Raw genomic sequence first — 20,136 nt, 5'->3', positions numbered from 1 at the left:
ATATCAGGACATGTATGATATGTCAGTGATGACAGAGTTGAATGTGACAGTGCCAGTGACATGATGTGAGGAGGGGAATGAAGGTAGCACAGACCCACACACAGAGAGTTATATAGTGGAAGTAGCACGGTCCCCCAGCAGCACAGAGTATATCAGGAGATACATACTGTGCTTCGCTATATAAGAAACTGTAAAAAAAAAATCGATAATTTCACAGGGGCGGTGACATTATGTGAGGAGGGGAATGGAGGCAGCAGGAAGCCACAGACTGAGAGTTGTATAGTGGGAAGAGCAGGATCCCAGGGGGACCAAAAAGGGGTCAGGCCACTACACAAAGTGTGTCAGGCAAGCAAGATATGCCTATATACTGTACTAGATCTCCAACCAACGTAAATTAACGAACAACTATCATTCTAATTTACTATCCTCAACCCGTAGCGAAGCACGGATATTCAGCTATCTACAATGTTATTTATACTGTGTGTTTAATATTTAAATTCATTTTTGCAAACAGACATTCTTAAAATCCTGGGCAACGCATATATATATATATATATATATATATAAAAATATGTTTTTATATAGAAGCAGAGAGAGTGGCAGCACTCAAGGGGCTTGTGCATGAAAGTAGTCACCCCGCTGTGAAAACCTTCTTCAACGACAAGTGCATGTGATATATGTGTGTATGTGTGTGTGTAAGTATATATGTGTGTGTTCTGTATATATATCAGTGACGTGTGGTGCTATGAGGTGAGGCAGAGCCTTTCCTGTCATACTCCAGTAGAAGCCAGAGCTTTGACCATATAAAGTATATGAAAAATACAAAGCATATATTATAAACATGCCCAGTATGCCTTAGTAACATCATCACGTTGCACCAAGGAAATCGTCACTTGGGCGGAGATAGTAGTCAAACCTTGACAACAGCAAACATCTGAAAAACTTCACTGCGGCTACAAAAGATCATGCCACAAAACTGCTACTGCCACAGGTCATATAAATCAATAATTGTTATAAACAACTTAAGCAGGATGCTTAATACAAAATATAAAAATATGGTTTGCCCATATCACTCTTTTATTTTAGGTGTGCTTATTAAGATGAATAACCAACCACTTAAATGATAGACTTTAAATAAAATTGAGCAATTACTGTATATCTGATATTAACTTTCAATGAGTATATCAAAGTATACTACCTATAAGACAGCACTTCATATACAATAGGCATAATGGTTGGACTGTATTTAACTGAAAGATCCATTTGGTCTCTACCTGTAACAGAACCTTAGCTCTTTCTCTATACTTATTGAGGGAAATACCATCAGTAATATTGTATGTAAGACAGAATTTCCCAAACGTGGTCCTCAAGGCACCCTAACTGTCCAAGTATATCCATGGCTCAGCACAGATGGTTAAATTAAATTGAATGAGGTACTAAATAAGTTACCTGTGGCCAAGCATGGATATACTTAAAACCTAGAGGTCCATGTTTGGGAACCTCTGATCTAAGGGTTGCCAATGGGTAGTTGTTCTCGCCACAGGCTGATCATTTTCACAACTTTCTAGGACTGGTCTGATGACCAACCTGCAAAATTCCATTCCATTCTTTCTTTTAGTTGCCAGGTACTAGCCATTGCCTACTGAGCCATTTACCTCACCACACGTCCCTGCTACACAACAATAGTTCCTGGGTTTTTAGAGAGATACAGTATGTTGAGGCGTTTTCTTGAGATGCTGAGGTACATCAGTGTGCATCACCTGCAGTAGTTTGGGTATTGCAGCCTCAAGGTAGCAATTGTATAGCCTTTAATGCTGACTGCTCTAGTTCAGTATTGATAAATGGCCAGTTCTTTTCCCGACTTTATAATTTCAGATCTATATGATGTATAGTAGTTAACCCAAAATTCAGTAAATCTCTGCTGGTTTGTTTATTTATTTACAGTATTTAGGAACACTTTTTTATATAGCGCAACAAATTCTGTTGTGCTTTACAATTGGAAAGAACAGTGATAAAACAAAGCTGGGTAGTAACAGCTGTGTAGGATGCTTGCAAGCTTACACTCTATAGGGAAATAGGCCAATGGTCCACCAGATTGCAAAGGTTCTTGGTGGGCTGTATGATATTGTCACACAGCAATTTTGGCCTGGGGTCAGGAGGATGGGAAAGTGAAGAACGAGAAAATATGTGAGGTTATGTGTGGAGTGTGGACTGTACAGTGAGGATGTAATTGGATGGGAAAATTCATAAAAGCTATGTGGGCGGTTCTGGAATCTGATAAGCTTTCCTGAAGAGGTGAGTTGTCAGGGAATGCTTGAAGGATTGTAGACTAGAGGAGAGTCTTATTGTGCATTGGAGGACATTCCTTAACCCCAAACAAAGTCCTGCAATCATGAATGGGAGCGAATAATGAGTGTGGATGTGAGACATAGATCTTGTGAAGAGCGAAGAGATCGGGTTGGGAGGTTTCACAGGTAATGTATTTATTGAATCTTCTCTTGGGATCACCAACACCTTAACTCTTTCTATAGCAAGGTCTTTTGGATGATGGCCTCTTGGAGTAAACTTTAGAATCATGTAGGTTCATCTGTGTATTCTCCCATAGAGTCACTACATACTGTATATACTCGAGTATAAATCGACCCGAATATAAGCCGAGGCACCTAATTTTACCACAAAAACCTGGGAAAACTTATTGACTCGAGTATAAGCCTAGGGTGGGAAATGCAGCACTAGCCGTACACAGCCCTCACACTGCCTGATAGGCCCCCACAGTGCCAGATATGCTCCCACAGTGCCAGATATGCCCTCTTACTGCCAGATATGCCCCCACAGTGCCAGATATGCCCTCATACTGCCAGATATTCCCCCACAGTGCCAGATATGCCCTCATAGTGCCAGATATGCCCTCACAGTGCCAGATATGCCCTCATAGTGCCAGATATGCCCCCACAGTGCCAGATATGCCCTCACACTGCCAGATATGCCCCCACAGTGCCATATATGCCCCCACAGTGCCAGATATGCCCTCATACTGCCAGATATGCCCCCCCCCCACAAGTGCCAAATATTCTCCGCCAGTGCCAGGTATAACTTACCCTCCACCGCTCCCACGCTGTTTTGTGAAGGAGGGACACAGAGGGCACAGCGCGCGCCTCTCCTGTGTCCCTCCTGCATCTCCGGCGTCCGCGGCGGGTCTTTTAAATGAAGTGCCGGTACATGAGCCAATCAGAGCTCACGAACGGGTACTTCATTTAATAGACCCGCTGCTGCCGCCGGAGACGCAGGAGGGATACAGGAGAGGCGCGCGCTGTGCCCTCCGTGTCCCTCCTTCCCACTGACTCTAGTATAAGCCGAGGGGGCTTTTTCAGCACAAAAAAAGTGCTGAAAAGGTCGGCTTATACTCGAGTATATACCGTACTCTGTGCATTTGCAATAGTCGTGAAAAGGGAAGTCAAAGTTACATTGTCGCAGGGTGAAAACTATTTACCTGGAGTGTATTACGATTTATTGGTTAATGATAGATGTTTAAATTATATTGTAATTGTATGCTGTTTTTTACATAATGTAATACACAAAAAAGAGAAGAGTGTTTTGACAGTTTATTTATAAATTAGAACATATACAATAACAAAATTAATTTCAAACTTGTAATGCAAATAGAGAGCCACAACTTAACCACTTAAATGGCATAGTTGCATGTGCTGCAACCGGAGCCAGGTGTGCATTATTTGGCTTGGCCCCCCACTCCAAAATGCTGTGCGGCCGGCATTTTAGAGCGCATGCACCGAAGAAGCACAGTGCGGGGAAGGGAACTTTGTTCCTCTCCCAGGACAACAGACTGATTATCCGTTTCCCCCTGACACACGCTCTGCTTTGCTCTGCATGGGAAAAGTGGGCAGTATATACCCATGGATGGGGTAACACCCAGGGGGGCAAATACAACCAGTGGGGGAGGAGGGGAGATGAAGTAAAGTATTTCAATTAGCTGGAGGGGGGAGGTATTGGGGGAAAGGTGGGAAAGGGTCTATGATAAAACGTGTATGTTGTTGGGTGGAGTCTGGGAGCAGGCTTATTGAAGACAGACAGGCCAAGCACTGTGTTCCTGTGTCCTATACGTGCTGCTGCTGATGATCCCCATGTAAGGCAGCCAGCACATGTTACATACAAGTTTACATGCATGTTTATATGTGCTGGCCAGCTTTCCCCTGCAGCCTTTGGTCAGCACTGCAGCCCAGTAGCAGCAACCACCACTTGTTAATATACAACTTAATACTATATAACACAGCCACTAATTATTAAATTGCTATAAGCTGGATGGACCCATATGCAATTATCCAGTAATCATCATCACCATCATGATACATCATCAAGGCAAACCCCTCTTAAAAGGTGTATCTGATATGTGTCTATATGTAATTGTACTACAATGTGTGGAAACACACCTGCCCTGTCAGTGTCGGACTGGAGTATGAAGGGTCCACTGGGGGTATGCAGTGGTAGGGGCCCATGAATGGAGGTGTGGCCAGCCTCCAAAGGGGGTGTGGCCAGCCACCACAGAGGTTTGGCTAACCATTATAGAGTACCTGGTCTGGACTCCTTGATAATTTCTATAGTAATTAATGTTAGTGCATGCATGATAATGTGCCAGATTAATGACAGCAATGTACTGTAGAGAATACATCATAATCCTGTGCAGTATAAGGTAACATATGTATAATATATAATTCAAGTGCATAGTCTAGAACCTGATCCCTAGAGAAGGAGGGGCCCCCAGGCAGTGGTGCCTACCAGTGGTTACCCCTGTGGGCCAGTCCGAGCTTGTGCTCTGTACTCAGTTTGCACTTCCTTGTCCATGCACATCTCTGATCAGCCTGTTCAGGAATGTGAAGAAGCAAATCAACTATATTCAAAAAATGTATGTACAGACTTAACATACACATTTTTGGTGCATATATGCAATATGAAAATGGATACCTTACACAAAAAAACTAAATTGATTAACAGCATATGATCAATGAATCCCTTGATGTCTTTTGTATTGTGCAGTGAAACCACACAGTGAAGTCACCAAGAGAGCCCCAATACTGATACACTCAGCTCTGGATTGATATTCATTGCAAGGCGTACATTGATATTCATTGCTTGCTGACCATGGAGAGGCTAGAGATCACACACATGCAGGCGTCTTATATTCAGAAGTTAATCAAACAATTCACAACAATACACAAAGAGAACAGATAAGATAGCAAATCAGGAGTTTTACCCATGTCCTGTATCCAGCACAGTGTTGCATTCCATTACTTAACACATTATATTCCTGATCTAGATACTTATTACAATACATCACCTCATTGATCTCTTTGGTAGATGCATCCTACATAGACATTGCTGAAGCATTGCATACAATAAACATATAGCTTTCTGCTTTCCAGATGTGTATAGCGTTTTGTGTATATAGCAGGTGTTCCCATATTTCTTATAAAGGGCACTTTTCCCCACTCCTTACTTAGGCAGAAGCACATGTAGTGTCCCACCCTACACCCTACACAAATTGCTGCTGCTGCTGCCTAGGGAAACCAGTAGCAACACACTTGAGCACATAGCCTCCAGGCTGGAATTCATGTAGACTACACCCTACCAGAAGAAACCACAGTCATTGCCTGGATTCCACTTTTGGATTTGTAAGGCTGCGGCTCAGAAATACACGGGAGCAGAATGCCTTTTGGAATCCACTGCAGAAGGTGTAGCAGTGGTCCACAGATATCGGCTGGCTTAATTTGGAGCAGGTTACTATCAATTTTAAGCATAAGGTTCCCATTTGGAAAAAGTGCCTTTAATGGCAGAATTAACCTTTAATGGTAGATTTGACCTTTTTATACACGGTCGAGTCACATTATTATAAACACCAGCTAGTAGCCAGAGTAACTGCTGTGTGCAGCACGGACAGCAGCTAGATGTTTGCTGGACTGTTATTTTAGACACACGTCTGGTAGCCCCCAGGTTCATTTTGATGGTGAGTTGCTCCACTGTAGCGTGTCTGTCGGCCCTCACACACCTTTGTAGCTTACGTTCACCTCTCACATCAGTGGCATGTGGTGCTCCACAGTTTCCATGTTGGGTATTTGCAATGGTGCCATTTGTCCAGTCACGATACACATTCACCGCAGCAGCACACGAGCAGTTCACAAACTGCACTGTTTCAGAAACAGCCACCCTTGGCCTGAAAGCCGATAATCATCCCTTTTTGCAACTCGGACAAATCTCCCCTTTTACCGATGACAGCAATGAATAATATGGGTGTGGATGGCCTATCGCACACCTCATATACCCACCAAGCCAGCGCACAACACGTGACATACTTCATGGGCTATGCGCTGCTGACGTCAAATGAAGTATGTACAGTATCTATTTTAATGAAAGTACGCTACTTCATAAAACTGGATATAATTTATTTTATTTAACAGATGCTATACAAGCTGTACTATCTGCTTTGTTATTCAGTTTCTTTATTGTATTTTTTTCTTTACATCAGTTGTGAGGAGGTTTCTAGCATGTCGACGCCTGAAGCAGAAAATGAACATTAAACAAAATGAAATTACTTGCGTAGAAGACTTCTTTCTCACCGTGGAGAACCTGGGACAGCAAACCTACCACTCTCTGGTCATCCAGAATGCATCAGACATTGCTCGGGAGAAAGACAAACTTCGTACTGGAACAGATGTTAATGACACAAAATTATCATCTTGTGATAAAGAAAAAAACTCTAACAGGTCAATATAATACAATAGATATATATAACATTTGTAAATGTCAAAGTGCATAAAAGCTTTATAGACTGCGAGTTGGAAAATATCTATCATGTGTTATTATATTAATAGTGTTTTGGTTTTTCTTTATTTTTCTGCCTAAAACATAATTTGGGAATAGGGACCTTATAACATAAAGACACAACTACTGGGTATCATCTAAGGACTTTACATTTCTAGGACCCACCATCAACTGCCTAGAGGTTAGATAACTCTATTCATATACTGTACATTCCTGCTAATTCACCTCATTCAACAACCTCCCATTTTGGATTTCTAAACAAATCCCTTTAAGTCTAAGGCTCTGTGGGGGGAATTCAAATGTTTGAAAAGTCAGTTGGGTGTCTGTTTTTTCCTGTCTATTAGATAAGAAAAAACAGACTCCCAACTGACTTTTCAAACATTTGAATTCCCCCCTGTATGTTCTGCTTACTTGGCCATGTTTTATTCTTGCCATATGGGAATATGCAGACTGACATATACAGTAGCAATATATTCAGAATCAGACAATTTATTGGTCATCCAGCTTCCTACATACAGTACTCTGTTCTACAGTATGTTTCATTTTATTTTTTTAAGTTTAGTAAAACAAGTTTGGGAACAGAAATTCTAACCCAAATAGACAACTTGTTGGGTATCCGATATGGTTTCAGAATATTAAGGTACATTTTTTTTGGCAGCATAGTTGATGTGATGGGAAGTGTTACTGCCTCACAGCCTTCATGTCATGAGTTACGTTTATGAGTAAGGCTTTATCTTTGTGGAGCTTGCATGTTCTCCCAATGTTTGTGTGGGTTTTCTCTGTCTGTTCTGGTTTCCTCCCACACTCCAAAAACATACTGTACTAGTAGGTTAATTAGCTTCTGACAAAATGTGTGTCCATGTGAAATGGAATACACTGTAGATTATAAATTCCAGTGGGGCAAGGCATGATGAGAATTACTGAAATATTCTCTGTAAATATTCTCTGTATAATATATTTGCACTATCTACTATATAAAAGTGGAAATTTGTCTGTCTTTCTATACAAATGCACAGTTTACAAGCGAAGATCTTGAAATTTGGCATACGAGCATACAAAAACACGTCGGAGGCAATTAAAACAATTAGAAATCCCTAGCACCCCTAGGGGTGGGAGACAGCAGCACAGAGTATATCAGGAGACAGCATAACTCTGGAATTGCTGGACCCATGTACTTCAAAATTAGTACACATCTGCCTTACACTCTGGTAACAAACACTGTGGGGGGAAGACACCCCTAACACCCCTAGGGGTGAGGCAGCAGCACTGAGTATTTCAGCAGACAGCATAACTCTGGAATGCCTGCAGCAGTTTACACCAAACTTGGTACACATATGACTTTAACTCGGAACAAACACTGTGGGGGTCAGACACCCTTAGCACCCCTAGGGGTGGGACTGCAGCACAGAGTATGTCAGCAGACAGCATAACTGTGGAAGGCCTGGAGCAATTTACACCAAACTTGGTACACATCTGACTTACAATCTGGGAACAAACTCTGTGGGGGTTAGACACCCCTAGCACCCCTAGGGGTGGGACAGCAGCACAGACTATTTCAGGAGACAGCATAACTCCCGACTGCCTGGACCAATTTACAACAAACTTGGTACACATATGACTTACAAGCTGGGAACAAACACTGTGGGGCTAAGACACCCCTAGCACCCCTAGGGGTGAGGCAGCAGCACAGAGGTTTTCAGCAGACAGCATAACTCTGGAATGCCTGATGCAATTTACACAAAATTTGCTACACATATGAGTTACACTCTGGGAACAAACACTGTGGGGGTTGCACACCACTAGCAGCACAGACTATATCAGGACATGCATGATATGTCAGTGATGACAGGGCTGCATGTGACAGGGCCTGTGACATGATGTGAGGAGGGGAATGCAGGTAGCACAAACCCACACATAGAGAGTTATATAGTGGAAGTAACACGGTCCCCCAGCAGCACAGAGTATATCAGGAGATACATAATGTAAAAAAATATATAATTTCACAGGGGAACTGACATGTTGTGAGAAGGGGAATGGAGGCAGCAGGAAACCACAGTCTGAGAATTGTATAGTGGGAAGAGCAGGGTCCCTTGGGGGTCCAAAAAGTGGTCTGGCCACTACACAAAGTGCGTCAGGGAAGCAAGGTATGCCTATATACTAGATCTCCAACCAACGTAAATTAACGAACAATATCATTCTAATTTACCATCCTCATCCCATAGCGAAGCACGGGTATTCAGCTATCTACAATGTTATTTATACTGTGTGTTTAATATTTAAACTCATTTTTGTAAACAGACATTCTTAAAATCCCGGGCAATGCCGGGTACTCCAGCTAGTACAATATAAATAATAGTTCATAAATAAATTCTGGACACCAACAACTACCGCAAAGAGATTAGACAGTTCTAGAGGAAATGTCATAATATACGTTCTTTGTTGACTCATCTCATTCAACAAGTTCCCTTCTTCAGGTTTCTGTAGTTTATAGCCAAATTGATTTTCCAACCAACTCAATAAAAATATGTTGACTGATGTCCCAAGTTGGGTCTTCGGCAGACTCAAAGCTTGTCGTTGCTGTCATGCTGTGTGTTGGTTGGTGTGTCATTATGTTGACCATGTTTGAAAGCTCAGTATGGGAAATTATTCACTTTGTGATATTCAAACCTAAATTGGAAATTGGCATTTTAGGAGCAAAGCCCCCATCTTCTTGGTATATTGAGTGCAGCATTTTAAAAGTACATATTCTTTAAATATTTGAATTTCTGTGAATTAAACTCTTGTCATGTTTTGTTCTTTGCTGACAGTAAAGATCTATATCAATTTGGTAGTTAATATAAAGTAAAAAAATCTAAAATGCCAAGTACAGGCAATTGAGTAAGCATTACCAAACAAATGTGTAAGATAATATTAGAACACATACAAAATTGGTAGCAGTAGATTTGTGGAATATAGTTTACTAATAATTGTGTAGACCGCATCTCACATTCAATGCGCAAGGAGTACGTTTTTTACTGAAATGTGTACATTTGTTTTAAAACGATCCATACACTATATATATATATATATATATATATATATATATGTATATATATATATATATATATATATATATATATATATATATATTAAATGCAGGTTGTAATTTAAGAGTAAACCAGTGGTTCTCAAACTCAGTCATTGGGATCCCTAACAGTTTACATTTTCCTGACCACCCAGCAGGCACAAAGGTGTATTCCCAAGTCCCATTTTAAAGTTCCACAGGTGATCTGAAAAACATGTACTGTTTGGGCTCCTGAGAACCGAGTTTGAGAACCACTGAAGTAGACACTTGATATGAAACTTTTATTTATAGAATTTTTTGATACCTATTAATGTTATGTCTTCCAGAACTGAAGAAAAGGGTATGAAGACTTTGCAAAATAACTCCATAGGATATCGTTCTACGCCTAATCTTTTTCATTCTGATTCTGTTGGGGTTCCCCTAAGTTCTGGAAGCCTGGTGCGGTCTGCAGTGGGAGGATCTGTCCGATCCCTTTCTCTGCACACTGTGTTAAGCTTAGATGATAATCTCCAGTCTCCACGGAAACAACCTCCTCCAAAACCAAAGAGAAACCCTACCACAAGATTAAGTGTTTCGTATGAAGCTGTTAGTGCCTGTCTTATTGCAGCTGCTAAGGGCATTGACAATGAAGGTAAGACACAGTACGCAAGGTTGAATTGTCATCTGCAAACAGTGTCAGCAGCCATATTATCCAGCCCATTTATTTCCCAGGAACAAGTAACATCACTGAGGCATGTTTCCCATGGTCCTTGAATGGCCAAAGCATTCTGGCAACTTTCATAAACTGTAGTGTATGACAATGATTTTTTAAGGTCTTACAGCAGAAATGCATTTACAACATATGTCCCATCACCTTAGAAACATTAAAGAGCTCCTACAGAGATGGTTGCATTTGCCCTCTGAATATAAACGGGATAGGTGCATATTAAGTACACTTACTGTACATGCATATGCTCAGTGTGTACATATTAACAACACTAGCATATGTGGCAGGAGTTATAATTATGTATGCTTAGACACTAAGATAGCATAGTTGTATAGGGGGTAGTGTAGACATTGATGTGGCTAAGTAATGTTAGTAGTAAATGCAAAGGTCGCATTACTCTATATGTACATAATAGTAATTGGATGGTGTTAGTACTAAAAGTAAGAGTTGCTACATAAAATATGATTAAATACAATCCTCTCTTGTTTTCCCCCTTCAAGACTTTCCTGTCATAGTTCAAATGACCAATATCAATTAATGTCAGTTAAGCAATTAACTGCAACTTTATATAATATAGGAGCCATGCTAATTAATGAAGTGTAAGGGGCCAATTCGCCATCTGCAAATAAGAAAGGGCTATTTAGTAAAGATGACTGGCATCAGCATAATAACAACTTTTTGCACCAGTCTTCCTGACAGGTGTTTATGCACCAGGTCTACCTCAGTTGCAATCACATAACAATTACTGTACTCTACCAATTCTCACCGGACCCTTCCCAATCCCATTCCACCTCTCCAGTCATAAGGAGTTGTAGTATAAGAAGTGACAAAATCTTCAGTAGTCAAATGTATATTTTACATAAAACAACTTTACATGAGCCCCTTAAACAGATTACAGACTTATTTGTTGAACACTCAACTTTATAAATGCACCCACTAACGTGACTGGAGAAGGCTAATGACCATTTGTGACACAGAAAGCAATTACAAATCTATGTAAGAAAATGTTTTATAAATGGGCATTACACATATTATAGGAGTAAATTAGACTGTACTATAATAATTTGTGACATTTGGGTCTTTGCACAATATCTTTAATTGTGCTGTATACGGTAATGTGCATACTGATTAGTTGTAAGAACTGTTTGTTTTTAATGCAAAATAAAATTAAGTTTACATTAATTTAGTTGCATGTAAAATGGTTGAATATAATTTGATTGCAAACAAGTTGCATTGTTAACATTACCCTGGAACATAAATTCAATAATTTATATGTAAGATATCAAACTTAGTATTAATATTTTTTTATTACTCCATGATCATATTTAGAATTCTGTGGCCCAGCAGAATCTTTGTGTTTGTGAAAATAAATACAGTAATATCATCAATATTTTACATGAGCTACAAATTAAAACATTATATTTGTTTTCAGCGCTGTCTCGGCCAAGACCTCACAGTGATGATTACAGCACAATGAAAAAAATTCCACCACCAAAACCAAAGAGGAGTCCTAATACAAAACTGAGTGGCTCTTATGAGGAGATATCCGTTCACAGGTTAGGAGAAGCAAAACCATTGAGCATTCTAGTCAAGAAAGGTCATCGGGACATTGGAACCATACAAAGAGCAGCTTCTGCAGATGGACCACACCATGGAAATCTTACGTTATACATGTCACAGGAAGAAGATGAGACCGAACCAGTATATATTGAGATGGTCGGTAATGCCAAGAAGAGTTGTTTGGCAGGTGCCAGTAGCCCAGAACAAGGAGAAGCTGTGTATGAAGAGATGAAATATTTCCATCCTGATCAAATTAATAGTAATACTTTGTTGACGTGGAGTTCTCAATCATTTTTACAGAACATGAACTTAGTTACGTTTGATGGCAGTAATAAAAGTAAAAAATATGCAGAAGATGCAGACTCCAATGACACTTATGATGTACCCGCTCCATTTCCAAACCTCCTTCCTCATAGACCTCCTCTTTTGGTATTTCCACCGGCACCAGTTACATGTTCTCCTGCTTCTGATGAATCCCCTTTGACACCACTTGAAGTTATACAACTTCCTGTTCTTGAAACCAATATTAACTATTCTATACAATCAGAATGTTCCAGTCCTTTATCACCTCAGTGTTCAAAACTTCAAAAGGGACAAAATGAAAGACCCTCATCCCCAGCACTAGCTGTGTTCAGTGTGTCAAGCAGGATGTCTCCTCCTTCTACTCCACCTATACAGCAATCTTCAGCATCTTACCAGTCCTCAACACATTTTACTTTTCCCACAGAAACTCCATATGCCTTATTAGTTAGTACTGCAAAGAAGACTATAAATTCAGAGACACTGAAAGCTGCTTCTAGAGCCAGCCCCGTTGTATCTGATAGTCCCTGTAGCACAATGACCAAGCTGCCTTTTTCTTCCCCAATGAAAAGAACTGCACAAACAAAATCCCTTTCTTCATTCCCAACTAGTATCACCAATGCGAGCCATGTTACAAGTCCACTCGATGAGTTGACCACTCTCTTTAATTCAGGAAGGAGTCTTCTACGGAAATCTGCAGCTGGCAGGAAGATTCGAGAAATGGAAGGTAAGTGATAACATGAGTTTCATTTTTCTGTGTATTAACATTAATATACTGAATTACCTGTAGGTATTATGAGTCGCCTGGAACAGCAGAACATACTGGCTTTGTAGTAGATTTCTTGATATTTAGTGGAAAAAAATATTTTTGTTAGTTATATTGCTAGTTACCATATGCTTTACTGAATCAAATACGGTGTTCCTCATATAAATTTCAATCCACACTATTCTAGAATTACCCTACAGCTATGTATCCGTATTATAGTCCCCGTCTCATGCTCTTTTTTCGCATAAACATGCACAATTACATTTATATACTGTATACTTGTACCAATGTACAACTATATACAACTATATACTTAATAAAAAGACTAAATAAGTTTCCAGGCTTTGGAAACAGGTGCTGGCTTTCTGAAAAGTATATTTTTTTCAGTCAGAGCATCAGAACTCTTAATTAGCTTCATGACAGCATCCTAAGAAGACACAATCCGTCTGAGCGTATCCTACATAGAGATGAGCGGGTTCGGTTCCTCGGAATCCGAACCCGCCCGAACTTCATGTTTTTTTTTCACGGGTCCGAGCGACTCGGATCTTCCCGCCTTGCTCGGTTAACCCGAGCGCGCCCGAACGTCATCATGACGCTGTCGGATTCTCGCGAGGCTCGGATTCTATCGCGAGACTCAGATTCTATATAAGGAGCCGCGCGTCGCCGCCATTTTCACTCGTGCATTGAGATTGATAGGGAGAGGACGTGTCTGGCGTCCTCTCCATTAGAATAGAGATAGATTAGATAGAGAGAGAGAGATTGTGCAGAGTCGCAGACAGAGTTAGTTTACCACAGTCAGTGACCAGTGCAGTTGCTAGTTAACTTTTATTTAATATAATATATCCGTTCACTTCTCTCTGCTATATCCGTTCTCTGCCTGAAAAAAAAAACGATACACAGCACAGTCAGTCACACAGTGTGACTCAGTCTGTGTGCACTCAGCTCAGCCCAGTGTGCTGCACAGTCATCAATGTATAAATTAAAAGCTTATAATTAATTGTGGGGGAGACTGGGGAGCACTGCAGGTTGTTAGCAGGAGCCAGGAGTACAATTATATTAATTAACAGTGCACACTTTTGCTGCAGGAGTGGTGACCAGTGCCTGACCACCAGTATAGTATTGTTGTATATGTATACTACTAATATCTCTTTAAATATCAACCAGTCTATATTAGCAGCAGACACAGTACAGTGCGGTAGTTCACGGCTGTGGCTACCTCTGTGTCGGCACACGGCAGGCAGTCCGTCCGACCAGAATTGTATTATTTATTATTATATACCTACCACCTAACCGTGGTTTTTTTTCCATTCTTTATACCGTCATAGTGTCATCCTAATTGTTACGAGTATACTACTATCTCTTTATCAACCAGTGTACAGTGCGGTAGTTCACGGCTGTGGCTACCTCTGTGTCGGCACACGGCAGGCAGTCCGTCCGACCAGAATTGTATTATTTATTATTATATACCTACCACCTAACCGTGGTTTTTTTTTTCATTCTTTATACCGTCATAGTGTCATCCTAATTGTTACGAGTATACTACTATCTCTTTATCAACCAGTGTACAGTGCGGTAGTTCACGGCTGTGGCTACCTCTGTGTCGGCACACGGCAGGCAGTCCGTCCGACCAGAATTGTATTATTTATTATTATATACCTACCACCTAACCGTGGTTTTTTTTTTCATTCTTTATACCGTCATAGTGTCATCCTAATTGTTACGAGTATACTACTATCTCTTTATCAACCAGTGTACAGTGCGGTAGTTCACGGCTGTGGCTACCTCTGTGTCGGCACACGGCAGGCAGTCCGTCCGACCAGAATTGTATTATTTATTATTATATACCTACCACCTAACCGTGGTTTTTTTTTCATTCTTTATACCGTCATAGTGTCATCCTAATTGTTACGAGTATACTACTATCTCTTTATCAACCAGTGTACAGTGCGGTAGTTCACGGCTGTGGCTACCTCTGTGTCGGCACACGGCAGGCAGTCCGTCCGACCAGAATTGTATTATTTATTATTATATACCTACCACCTAACCGTGGTTTTTTTTTCATTCTTTATACCGTCATAGTGTCATCCTAATTGTTACGAGTATACTACTATCTCTTTATCAACCAGTGTACAGTGCGGTAGTTCACGGCTGTGGCTACCTCTGTGTCGGCACACGGCAGGCAGTCCGTCCGACCAGAATTGTATTATTTATTATTATATACCTACCACCTAACCGTGGTTTTTTTTTTCATTCTTTATACCGTCATAGTGTCATCCTAATTGTTACGAGTATACTACTATCTCTTTATCAACCAGTGTACAGTGCGGTAGTTCACGGCTGTGGCTACCTCTGTGTCGGCACACGGCAGGCAGTCCGTCCGACCAGAATTGTATTATTTATTATTATATACCTACCACCTAACCGTGGTTTTTTTTTTCATTCTTTATACCGTCATAGTGTCATCCTAATTGTTACGAGTATACTACTATCTCTTTATCAACCAGTGTACAGTGCGGTAGTTCACGGCTGTGGCTACCTCTGTGTCGGCACACGGCAGGCAGTCCGTCCGACCAGAATTGTATTATTTATTATTATATACCTACCACCTAACCGTGGTTTTTTTTTTCATTCTTTATACCGTCATAGTGTCATCCTAATTGTTACGAGTATACTACTATCTCTTTATCAACCAGTGTACAGTGCGGTAGTTCACGGCTGTGGCTACCTCTGTGTCGGCACACGGCAGGCAGTCCGTCCGACCAGAATTGTATTATTTATTATTATATACCTACCACCTAACCGTGGTTTTTTTTTTCATTCTTTATACCGTCATAGTGTCATCCTAATTGTTATGAGTATACTACTATCTCTTTATCAACCAGTGTACAGTGCGGTAGTTCACGGCTGTGGCTACCTCTGTGTCGGCAGTCGGCAGGCAGTCCGTCCATCCATAATTGTATTATTATTATAATATATACCACCTAACCGTGGTTTTTTTTTCATTCTTTATACCGTCGTCATAGTGTCATACTAGTTGTTACGAGTATACTACTATCTCTTTATCAACCAGTGTACAGTGCGGTAGTTCACGGCTGTGGCTACCTCTGTGTCGGCAGTCGGCAGGCAGTCCGTCCATCCATAATTGTATTATTATTATAATATATACCACCTAACCGTGGTTTTTTTTTCATTCTTTATACCGTCGTCATAGTGTCATACTAGTTGTTACGAGTATACTACTATCTCTTTATCAACCAGTGTACAGTGCGGTAGTTCACGGCTGTGGCTACCTCTGTGTCGGCAGTCGGCAGGCAGTCCGTCCATCCATAATTGTATTATTATTATAATATATACCACCTAACCGTGTTTTTTTTTCCATTCTTTATACCGTCGTCATAGTGTCATACTAGTTGTTACGAGTATACTACTATCTCTTTATCAACCAGTGTACAGTGCGGTAGTTCACGGCTGTGGCTACCTCTGTGTCGGCAGTCGGCAGGCAGTCCGTCCATCCATAATTGTATTATTATTATAATATATACCACCTAACCGTGGTTTTTTTATACCACCTAACCGTGGCAGTCCGTCCATAATTGTATACTAGTATCCAATCCATCCATCTCCATTGTTTACCTGAGGTGCCTTTTAGTTCTGCCTATAAAATATGGAGAACAAAAAAGTTGAGGTTCCAAAATTAGGGAAAGATCAAGATCCACTTCCACCTCGTGCTGAAGCTGCTGCCACTAGTCATGGCCGAGACGATGAAATGCCAGCAACGTCGTCTGCCAAGGCCGATGCCCAATGTCATAGTACAGAGCATGTCAAATCCAAAACACCAAATATCAGAAAAAAAAGGACTCCAAAACCTAAAATAAAATTGTCGGAGGAGAAGCGTAAACTTGCCAATATGCCATTTACCACACGGAGTGGCAAGGAACGGCTGAGGCCCTGGCCTATGTTCATGGCTAGTGGTTCAGCTTCACATGAGGATGGAAGCACTCAGCCTCTCGCTAGAAAACTGAAAAGACTCAAGCTGGCAAAAGCACCGCAAAGAACTGTGCGTTCTTTGAAATCCCAAATCCACAAGGAGAGTCCAATTGTGTCGTTTGCGATGCCTGACCTTCCCAACACTGGACGTGAAGAGCATGCGCCTTCCACTATTTGCATGCCCCCTGCAAGTGCTGGAAGGAGCACCCGCAGTCCAGTTCCTGATAGTCAGATTGAAGATGTCAGTGTTGAAGTACACCAGGATGAGGAGGATATGGGTGTTGCTGGCGCTGGGGAGGAAATTGACCAGGAGGATTCTGATGGTGAGGTGGTTTGTTTAAGTCAGGCACCCGGGGAGACACCTGTTGTCCGTGGGAGGAATATGGCCGTTGACATGCCAGGTGAAAATACCAAAAAAATCAGCTCTTCGGTGTGGAGGTATTTCACCAGAAATGCGGACAACAGGTGTCAAGCCGTGTGTTCCCTTTGTCAAGCTGTAATAAGTAGGGGTAAGGACGTTAACCACCTCGGAACATCCTCCCTTATACGTCACCTGCAGCGCATTCATAATAAGTCAGTGACAAGTTCAAAAACTTTGGGTGACAGCGGAAGCAGTCCACTGACCAGTAAATCCCTTCCTCTTGTAACCAAGCTCACGCAAACCACCCCACCAACTCCCTCAGTGTCAATTTCCTCCTTCCCCAGGAATGCCAATAGTCCTGCAGGCCATGTCACTGGCAAGTCTGACGAGTCCTTTCCTGCCTGGGATTCCTCCGATGCATCCTTGCGTGTAACGCCTACTGCTGCTGGCGCTGCTGTTGTTGCCGCTGGGAGTCGATGGTCATCCCAGAGGGGAAGTCGTAAGCCCACTTGTACTACTTCCAGTAAGCAATTGACTGTTCAACAGTCCTTTGCGAGGAAGATGAAATATCACAGCAGTCATCCTACTGCAAAGCGGATAACTGAGTCCTTGACAACTATGTTGGTGTTAGACGTGCGTCCGGTATCCGCCGTTAGTTCACAGGGAACTAGACAATTTATTGAGGCAGTGTGCCCCCGTTACCAAATACCATCTAGGTTCCACTTCTCTAGGCAGGCGATACCGAGAATGTACACGGACGTCAGAAAAAGACTCACCAGTGTCCTAAAAAATGCAGTTGTACCCAATGTCCACTTAACCACGGACATGTGGACAAGTGGAGCAGGGCAGGGTCAGGACTATATGACTGTGACAGCCCACTGGGTAGATGTATGGACTCCCGCCGCAAGAACAGCAGCGGCGGCACCAGTAGCAGCATCTCGCAAACGCCAACTCTTTCCTAGGCAGGCTACGCTTTGTATCACCGCTTTCCAGAATACGCACACAGCTGAAAACCTCTTACGGCAACTGAGGAAGATCATCGCGGAATGGCTTACCCCAATTGGACTCTCCTGTGGATTTGTGGCATCGGACAACGCCAGCAATATTGTGTGTGCATTAAATATGGGCAAATTCCAGCACGTCCCATGTTTTGCACATACCTTGAATTTGGTGGTGCAGAATTTTTTAAAAAACGACAGGGGCGTGCAAGAGATGCTGTCGGTGGCCAGAAAAATTGCGGGACACTTTCGGCGTACAGGCACCACGTACAGAAGACTGGAGCACCACCAAAAACTACTGAACCTGCCCTGCCATCATCTGAAGCAAGAAGTGGTAACGAGGTGGAATTCAACCCTCTATATGCTTCAGAGGTTGGAGGAGCAGCAAAAGGCCATTCAAGCCTATACAATTGAGCACGATATAGGAGATGGAATGCACCTGTCTCAAGTGCAGTGGAGAATGATTTCAACGTTGTGCAAGGTTCTGATGCCCTTTGAACTTGCCACACGTGAAGTCAGTTCAGACACTGCCAGCCTGAGTCAGGTCATTCCCCTCATCAGGCTTTTGCAGAAGAAGCTGGAGGCATTGAAGAAGGAGCTAACACGGAGCGATTCCGCTAGGCATGTGGGACTTGTGGATGCAGCCCTTAATTCGCTTAACAAGGATTCACGGGTGGTCAATCTGTTGAAATCAGAGCACTACATTTTGGCCACCGTGCTCGATCCTAGATTTAAAGCCTACCTTGGATCTCTCTTTCCGGCAGACACAGGTCTGCTGGGGTTGAAAGACCTGCTGGTGACAAAATTGTCAAGTCAAGCGGAACGCGACCTGTCAACATCTCCTCCTTCACATTCTCCCGCAACTGGGGGTGCGAGGAAAAGGCTCAGAATTCCGAGCCCACCCGCTGGCGGTGATGCAGGGCAGTCTGGAGCGACTGCTGATGCTGACATCTGGTCCGGACTGAAGGACCTGACAACGATTACGGACATGTCGTCTACTGTCACTGCATATGATTCTCTCAACATTGATAGAATGGTGGAGGATTATATGAGTGACCGCATCCAAGTAGGCACGTCACACAGTCCGTACTTATACTGGCAGGAAAAAGAGGCAATTTGGAGGCCCTTGCACAAACTGGCTTTATTCTACCTAAGTTGCCCTCCCACAAGTGTGTACTCCGAAAGAGTGTTTAGTGCCGCCGCTCACCTTGTCAGCAATCGGCGTACGAGGTTACATCCAGAAAATGTGGAGAAGATGATGTTCATTAAAATGAATTATAATCAATTCCTCCGCGGAGACATTGACCAGCAGCAATTGCCTCCACAAAGTACACAGGGAGCTGAGATGGTGGATTCCAGTGGGGACGAATTGATAATCTGTGAGGAGGGGGATGTACACGGTGATATATCGGAGGGTGAAGATGAGGTGGACATCTTGCCTCTGTAGAGCCAGTTTGTGCAAGGAGAGATTAATTGCTTCTTTTTTGGGGGGGGTCCAAACCAACCCGTCATATCAGTCACAGTCGTGTGGCAGACCCTGTCACTGAAATGATGGGTTGGTTA

The 20,136-nt window shown here is 42.2% G+C and overlaps 1 protein-coding gene across 7 annotated transcripts in view; it reads left to right on the top strand.

Annotated features, from left to right (window-relative positions):
• MYO16 (myosin XVI) overlaps window positions 1-20,136 on the top strand; it is a 1,104,874-nt gene that overhangs the window by 893,814 nt on the left and 190,924 nt on the right. For all 7 annotated transcript variants that reach the window (XM_063953181.1, XM_063953183.1, XM_063953182.1 and 4 more), the window contains 3 exons: window positions 6,536-6,773; window positions 10,222-10,526; window positions 12,034-13,188. In XM_063953181.1, the coding sequence (XP_063809251.1) occupies window positions 6,536-6,773; window positions 10,222-10,526; window positions 12,034-13,188 (1,698 nt within the window). The remainder of the gene's footprint in view (window positions 1-6,535; window positions 6,774-10,221; window positions 10,527-12,033; window positions 13,189-20,136) is intronic.

The sequence above is a fragment of the Pseudophryne corroboree genome, chromosome 2 (assembly GCF_028390025.1).
Source record: "Pseudophryne corroboree isolate aPseCor3 chromosome 2, aPseCor3.hap2, whole genome shotgun sequence".
Taxonomy (NCBI): Eukaryota; Metazoa; Chordata; class Amphibia; order Anura; family Myobatrachidae; genus Pseudophryne; species Pseudophryne corroboree.
This window is presented reverse-complemented; position numbering and strand designations above follow the sequence as displayed.